This window comes from Agelaius tricolor, unplaced genomic scaffold (assembly GCF_023055355.1).
Source record: "Agelaius tricolor isolate 1412-34295 unplaced genomic scaffold, bAgeTri1.0.p SCAF_3, whole genome shotgun sequence".
NCBI classification, from domain to species: Eukaryota; Metazoa; Chordata; class Aves; order Passeriformes; family Icteridae; genus Agelaius; species Agelaius tricolor.
The window spans coordinates 45,559,666-45,568,390 of NW_027269263.1; the positions used below are offsets into that span (position 1 = coordinate 45,559,666).

Below are 8,725 nucleotides of genomic sequence, written 5' to 3' on the forward strand. Positions count from 1 at the left end.
CTTCTATTTGAATGGCAGGTATGAAGTCATGCTGAAGTGCTGGCATCCGAAACCTGAGATGCGTCCAGCATTTTCTGAACTTGTTTCAAAAATATCAACAATCTTCTCCACTTTTATTGGGGAACACTATGTTCATGTCAATGCTACTTATGTCAATGTCAAGTCCATTGCTCCCTATCCTTCTCTTCTATCATCACAAGACAACACAGACGTGGATGTTGACACATGACGGGTATGTCTGAAATTAAGGAAAATCCATTCTTCGTTGTATGAACAAAAAGCAAAACATTTTGTCCACTAGTTTTTACTGCCCAGTCTTTGTGAGAACACTGTTGCACATGTTTATGTTGTTGCCCAAGTTGCACTAGTACAAGGACACAATATCATACCGTTTAAGGATACAGGATTCCATAAACCATCACAGTAATTTCCAAGTATTTGGAGAATGCCATGAAAAGAAATGTGGTGTGCTACCCTCCAGAGTTAGTTCCCACAAACTGTCATTAATGTGTGCTCAGACCCAAGAACAAATGCCATGGAAGTAGAATATCAATCAGTATGGCTGGAAGGACTGTTTCTGTGCATGTACTTTAGGATAACGAACAGTGCAGAAATGGTTTTCACACAAAAGGCCAAGAAATGCATTGAGAATTACAGGAGTTTAAAATGTATTTTCATCCCACATGGGGAAAACTTTGGATTTTTGAACTACATCAACAAGGTTTCTAAGAACCTAGGAAGCCAAGATAGCCGGCCTCGTGGTGTCTTAACAAAAATCAAAATCAAGAAATGGTGTGCAGTAAAATAAGTATAGAAAAGTATGACTGAGTAAGAACTGGGTGAGGAAGACCAAGACAAAACTGGAACTGAACCTGGCAAGGGATGCAAAGAATAACAGAAAAGGCTTCTACAGGTATGTTAATCAGAAAAGTAAGGCCAAAGGTGTTCCCTCTCTGTTAAACAGTGCTGGTGGATGAGGAGAAGCCTGAGTCCTCAGACTTCCCTCAGTCCTCAGACTTTCCTCAGTCTTCAATGGCAACATTTCTTCCCACACTTCTTGAAAGGATGGACAACAGGACTGGGAGAACAAAGCCCCTCCCACTGTCAGTGAAGACCTGGCTCATGACCACCCAGGGAACCTGGATGTGCACAAGTCTATGGGACCTGATGAAATGTATCCCAGAGTTCCGAAGGAATTGGCCCTCACCAAGCTGCTCTCCATGATATTCAAAGAGTCTTGGCAGTCAGGGAAAGCCCCCAGTGACTGGAAAAGGGGACCAGTGTACCTATCTTTTAGAAGAGAACAAAGAACAACCCTGGGAACTACCAACCTGTCAGCCTCACCTCTGTGCTTGGGAAGGTCATGGAACAGATCCTCCTATAAGGCACATGATGGACAGAGCAGTCCTTCACCAGGATTCAAGACACCAGCACAGCTTCTCCAAGGGCAGGTCCTCCCCGGCCAGCCTAGTGGCCTTCCATGATGGAGTGACTACACCAGTGGACAAGGGGAGGTGTACAGATGTCATCTACCTGGGCTTCTCTAAGGTTTTTGTCACAGCCCCCTACAACCTCCTCTCTGAACTGGATAGAGATGGATTTGATGGGTGGACTGTTGGATGGTTAAGAAGTTGTTTGGACAGCACATCCAGAGGATAGAGGTCAATGGCTCAGAGTCCCAATGGCCATCAGTGACAGGTGGTGTCCCTCAGGGGTCAGCACTGGGACCAGTGTTATTTAATCTCTTCTTAATGACACAGACAAAGGGCACGAATGCACACTTGGCACATTTTCAGATGACACCAAGCTGAGAGGTGCAGTTGACACACCTGAAGGATGGGATGCCATCCAGAGGGACCTGGACAAGCTCAAGAAGAGAGCTGGTGAGAATGCCATGAGTTTTAACAGGTCCAAGGGTAAGGTGCTGCAGCTGGATCAGGGCAACCCCTGTATCACCACAGGTTTGGGGAGGAACATATCCAGAGCAGCCCTGCCAAGGACTTGGGGTGCATGAGAGGCTGCACTGAGCAGGCAAAATTCCCTCCCAGCCCAGAAAGCCAATTGCATCCTGGGCTGCATCAAGAGCAGCGTGGCCAGCTGGTCAAGGGAGGGGATTCTGCCCCTTCTCCACTCTGGTGAGACCCCACCTGGAGTGCTGCATCCAGCTCTGGGGCCCATCCCAGGAAGGATATCAATCATCAACCATGATGATTAGGGAGTTGGAGCACCTCTCCAATGGGGAAGGGCTGGGAAAATTGGGATTGTTCAGCCTGGAAGAGAGAAGGCTTTGGCATGACCTAATTGCAGCCTTCCAGTACCTGAAGGGAGCCTGCAGGAAAGATGGAACAAAGACTATTTACAAAGGCAGGTAGTGACAGAACAAAGGGGAATGAGTTTAAACTGAAAGACAGTAGGTTTAAATTAGATATTGGGAAAAAATTCTTTACTGTGAAGGTGGTGACACACTGGAACAGGTTGTCCAGGGAAGTTGTGGATGCCCCATCCCTGGAATTTTCAACATTAATAAATATACCCACAGCAGAGGGGCTGGAACTATATATATAATCTTCAAGGTCCCTTCCAACTTGGGCCATTCTATGATTCTCTGATTCTATGTCTTACCAGTTCTCTGGTATAGTCAGACGGTACAAAAAACAAAGGGAAAATCATCTAGCTTAAAGCATTCCTAGTGTCAACATTATTCCAACATTCAATCATTTATTTGAGTCAAACAGTCTACAGCAACAGATCTCCTGCTGAAAAATGAAAAGCCTCCATTTCTTTCAATAAACAGTGAATCACTCTGGGAACTAAAACTTGAAGGCTGCTGTCTGGTGAGTCACTTGCTGAGCAGCTGAAGCTCTGCCACCTCCCCTTGGGTAGAGCTACTAACAAAGGTGAGCAATGAGCAGAGGTGTTGCAGTCTGCCCTGACCTAAAAGGACCCCACCATTGCAGGCATATCAGTAACTTCTTCATACCAACCCTGAAGAGCAGAGAAGACTGATCAAAAGAAAAAATGGCTTCAGGCCCTCTTTACTCTCTTCTTGGATCACACAACCCAGTGAATTATCTACTTTTGATGCTAAGTTATGACCAGAGAAACAATTTTGAAAAGAGATAGTAAATAAAACTTCTATTCATTAGGGAAGAGTACTATAACTTTAGGGCAAACATCACATGTCATTTCTGTTCCTGTGGAATTCTGTGCATACTACTGTATAGTTTGTTTAGAATAGAATAGAACTGGGTTTGCTGGTGTAAACACATAAAGTATTCTATTTTTATATTAAAAAAAAAAAAGTTTATTTTTAATGACATTTACAAAGTTTGGTTAGGCCACAAAATACTGCACTGTGAACATTTCAGAAAACGTATGTCAGTGTGTCAATGTACATGATTCATAAACTGTAGCAACCTTAAGAAATACTGTGTAAATATTAAAAAGGAAAATAACTGACTGTAAACACACTCCACCCTAAGTATAATATCTGCATTGCTGCAGGCCAACCATTTTAAGATCTTCAAAGAGAGGTAATGCAGATAAAGACCTGATATTAGGGAGATATATTGTTCTTAGGAGACTGTGTAATAACTGAAAGATTTATAATGAGGGCAGAGTGTGTAGGCAAGCTATGAGCAGATAATATTGTATTGTGTTTCATCACCACTTTCATTTCAGAAATGAACTTTCATGTCTGCTGAGAGTGATACTAATTGTAGATTGCTCAAGGACAAAAGGCTTTGCTGCAGGCAAAAAGAAATCATCTCTATGGTTGTTAAAACAGCTAAGGAAGTTTATGACACAAAGATTTGGAGAAGTTACTCCAAACTTGTACGTACATGCTTAAGGAACGCTGCAATGTGAAACAGAGGACATTTTTACTATTTATGAACTTTTGCTTAATAAAGTTAATGTTGTGTCTGGGACACTTGTAAGAATATGTGATTCTGGTAAGGTTTGATGTTAGTAAGTTCATATATCAGCAAAGAGCTGAATGGTACTTATGTTTATAGTTGTTGTCATGACCGAATAAACATGTTATTAAAATGAATTATTGTAATAATTGTAATATTGTAATAAAAACTGTTAAACTGACAAGTTTAACTGACAAGTCCATATGCTTCTTCTGATTACCATGGGAAGAGAGGGGAAAAAAACTCTGAAATCTAAAAATAGAGAGTGCGGCAATAAATCAAACACAGAGTTAATCAGCCTCCTAGTCATACCTGCGTCAGAGAAAGATACCAAATATTTGTTGTCAACAACTATAGCATAGTTTGTTTGAATAGGAAGCCTCTTGCCTAAGCACAGGCTCCACCCATGCAGAGCCTTACAATTCTTGAGTTGAGGTGGCATTTGAAGCCTGGAATTTTGCTATCACAAGGAGTACCTGCATGACCCAACAAGGATGCCAGCACTCACGTTTGGTATCCAAGTCCCTGATCAGTCACAATCCACAAGAAATTTCAATTACCTGAATCTGTGTCCCTCAGGGTCATCCATCCCGTGTTTCATGTCTGTGAGGTGTTTTGTATCTGTGAGAAAAATCCATGGGGCTCTTGGTTCTTCTGGAGCAAGAGGAGCCTGCCCCACACATTTCCTCCCAGTCAAATGAGATGTCTCCCACTGAATTCACAAGTTCTCTTTCATGAAGTGTATTTTAAGTGGGTATCCCACAAACACTGCAATACACACCGTCCTGTGCCTCTCTAAGTCAGATCCTTCACACTTATTTCTCCAGTGTTTTATTTCAGGGGAACATTTTGTACTTAACTCACTCAAGAATATTTCAATGCACATCATCTCATGGACAGCAGGCTGAACATGAGCAGTGTGTGCCCAGGTGGCCAAGAAGGACAATGGCATCCTGGCCTGGATCAGCAATAGTGTGGCCAGCAGGACCAGGGTGGTGACTCCTTTCCTGCACTCAGCACTGGTGAGGCCACACCTCGAGTGCTGTGTCCAGCTCTGGAAGTTTAGGAAGGATGCTGAGATGCTGAAATGTGTCCAGAGAAAGGCAACAAGGCTGGTAAAGGGTCTGGAACACAAGTCCTGTGAGGGGCAGCTGAGGGAGCTGGGGTTGTTTAGTCTGGAGAAGAGGAGGCTCAGGGGGGACCTTATCACTCTACAACCACCTGAAAGCAGGCTGAGCCAGGTGGGGGTTGGCCTCTTCTCCCAGAGAACCAGAGACAGAACAAGAGGACACAGTCTTATGCTGGGCCAGGGGAGGTCTAGGTTGGAAGAAGGTCTTCACAGAGAGTGATTGGGCATTGGAGTGGGCTGCCCAGGGAGGTGTTGGAGTCACTGTCCCTGGAGGTGTTTTAGAAAAGACTGGATGAGGCACTCAGTGCCATGGCCTAGTCGACAAAGTGGTGTTAGGTCATAGGTTAGACTTGATGATCTGAAAGATCTCCAACCTAGTTAATTCTGTGATTTCAACTGATGAAAAACAGTATTTGTATGTCCTTGTCAATTCAAAATATCAGAAAAACCCAACATCAAAGCACATTTTTTCCAGACACATTTACTTCTTAACAAAAAATATATATACACAGTTTTACCTCCAAGTATATTTCAGGGAAAAGTTCAGACTTGATGATCTCAAGAGGTCCCTTCTAACCCTAAATATTCTTTTATTCTGTGAAAAATGCATTGAAAATAGTAGCTAAGAATGAAAACATTCTGCTATGTCACAAGACTGAACTATTTTTATTCTAATTATTTACATTTAATTTACTTTCCAATAAGTGTTCAGGATTTCCCTGGTTTAAAACCTCAGAATCTCTGAGGTTTTATAACAGTCTGCTGTTAATACCAGGGTCTCCAATCTAAACCAGCGTAACACACAGTCAAATGATGGTCTGAACTTAAATACCAGATTTGTAACACATTCCTCTGATTACTTCTCATGATTTCTCAGGGATGCTATATATTGCATTTATGAAAGGGTCAACAGAATCACAAGCTTCCCATGCTCAGTTTTTCATCCTAGTAATTTTGATTATACCAGGTACACAGTGCAGCAGATCTGCAGCTGACTTAACACTGGCAGGCTTCCCACCACAGGAATATCAACAGTGGATGGGGCCCATGGCCAAAACATTGCATAACAGATACCCTACACAAAAGCCAAGAGACTGAAAAATAGGCAGGGATATCCTCACCCCACAGAAATTTTCCTGTTGATTTTACACCAACTTTTTGAGTGAGCTATTAATTTAACCATTGAGAATCATTTGCCTCTATTTAGGAAGACTTTTATTCCATTGAGAGTAACTTGGCTCTATTAAGGAAGATTTTTAATACATCCACCAATATTAAAGGTTTCCAAAACAAAGGAAAATGGTACACAGTACCACTGGGTTGCTAAGGCTAAGCATATTGCTAATTTTCTGTCTCTGGTGTTAAAATCAGTCATGAAGAAGAGACCTACATGCCTTATGTAAATAAATTATGAGGTTGCAGTGGCATAAACAGTACATGTGAGAAACTGTAAAAGGGCCTCAAAATAATTTTATACCTAAAGATGAAACTCCCCCTTCAGAAATTTGATTTCTGGAATTCAGCCATAATATTATATCAGAAGAAAAGGTCATAGTAGATAAATGAAATAGAAATCATAATAGGTTTTTTACTCACTAAGCAAAACATCTATTCCTGAAAATTCCAATTTCCATTCTTTTTAACAAGCAGGTCATGAACTGAGTATTCCGAGCATGAAAGAAAGACACAGGAAATCTTAGGATTGTGCCAAACTGATTAGTAAAAACATTTACAAGAAATTGTGATCTCACAGACAGCAGGGAGAACTCAGAACAACTTTATTGACTCAACAGACACCAGCCCAGTGGAAATCAGTCTCTCACTCCAGAACTGTTCTCTGACACTAAACCTGAATTTTCCTTTTGCAATCCCCATCCACCTGCTAACACTACAGGAGCATTTTTCCAGTGAGGATGCCAAAAGAGTCTTTCTGATTAAGGCTTAGCACTTGTAGCCACTCCATGACCTCTTGGGGGGACAGAAGAGAAAAGATTTCTATTTTGTAAGAGAATCTGCTTCTCTGGCTGCTGTTACTATTAATTTTGGTGCTTTTTTTTCAAAAGCCAGCAGCCTCCTCACTACAAACAATGCCTGGGAGAGACCCTCAGCAGAAGGTAAATCCTTGCCATATTCAGCCCAGGGGGACTCTCTGGTTTGCATGTGCTTTTCTGTTTCAGCAGGAAGTACTTTGGTGCAGCCTGGTGCTGTTTGGAGGTTCATCCCTTTCTTACATGCACTACAATTTAACAGGGAATTCATCCTTGCTCGGGCCTCTGAGGCTCCAGGCATTCCTACAAACACCATGCATTAACACTTGCCAGGTTCTAATTATCAAGCACACAGTGAGACCCTCTCTGGCACAAATGACAGTTGAATATCCTCCTTTAGGATGTGAAAAATGTTATTGCCAAAAACTTAAGGGTGCATGACCAAACATGGATACCTCAGCTGCCAGGAGGCTGCAGCTCACTGGGGCAGTTGGCATGCTTTGCAAGTGTGACAAAACTGAATGCAAATGCTAAAAATAGAGCTTGAAATTTAATTAGGAAGGGGAAAAAAGCCCTCCAGACAACAGTGGTATATTCTCTATCTTGTGTGGCTCAATATAAAATAAAGGGAGTTTATGAAAGACAGTGGGGCTGCAGGCTGTTGGAGTTCATGGTGGGGAATTGATGGCAAACATGTGGGAAGATGTGACAATACATACACCCTCATCAGCAAGTGGAACATAACAAGGAGTCAGTCACATCCAAGTCCAATTGCATGTTATCAGTTTCTTTAAGCAAACCTTAGAAGAGGAGACTGCTACAGGAACGACAACCGCCATCAGAAGTTAAAAACACTTTGACCATGTGATTTTTGCATTTTGTAGAGAAATGTAATTAAATTAATAGCTTCTTCATTCATTGTCAGTTACTGGAAATGTACCTATTGAAATTACCTGGTCTATTAAATCACTAGCCATGCCTATGTGATCTATCTGCCACCTGTTTACAAGAACTGCAACAGCATTGAAACATTTCCCTCAAAGGTCAACAGCTCAATAACTGTAAAAATGCTCCAGCACTGCCGTGTCCTCCATATGGCTTTGAGCACCAATATGTTGCAGCTATTGTCAGAATTTTCAAACAGTAGCTCTGAATCAGATGGGAAGAGGGTAAAGAATTGTCAGGCCCATGCAATTCCCATGAATTATGTCACTGAAGTGATGAAAACAAACTCACCTTATGGAAAGGTGAGTTTGTTTCATACAAACATTTCATACACCTGACCTGTTGTATGAAATGCAGGTAAACAAAAGGCAGACAACAAAAGGTAAACAAATGTCAGAACTATTTCTACTTCTTTTTATGAATATTGTTTACTGAAAAATATCCTGAAAAAATACCTGTACATCTGTAATAACAGTGATAAAACACATTTGCTAGGAATCCTATTATTAATTTGCATCAGCAGGATTTTCTTAAGGCCATCATAAAAATACAAAGTAAATTATTTTAAAGTATGTTTAAATCTATATCATATATCTAGGAGCTTCAAAATGTATCTGCCAATTCATTTGGATAAATGAAGGGAATTCTTTTCTATTGGCCATTCTGGGCACTTTGAAATAGGTTATGTCTCCTTGCCTCTAGTATCTTCACACCACCAAGAAGGCATCTTCACTGGAGGTTCTGTG

The 8,725-nt window shown here is 41.5% G+C and overlaps 1 protein-coding gene across 1 annotated transcript in view; it reads left to right on the top strand.

Annotated features, from left to right (window-relative positions):
* Positions 1-4,107, top strand: part of MET (MET proto-oncogene, receptor tyrosine kinase) — a 70,218-nt gene extending 66,111 nt beyond the window's left edge. The window contains exon 20 of the mRNA XM_071423692.1: positions 19-4,107. Within this exon, the coding sequence (XP_071279793.1) occupies positions 19-229 (211 nt within the window). The 3' untranslated portion in view covers positions 230-4,107. The remainder of the gene's footprint in view (positions 1-18) is intronic.
* Positions 4,108-8,725: the final 4,618 nt, after the last annotated feature.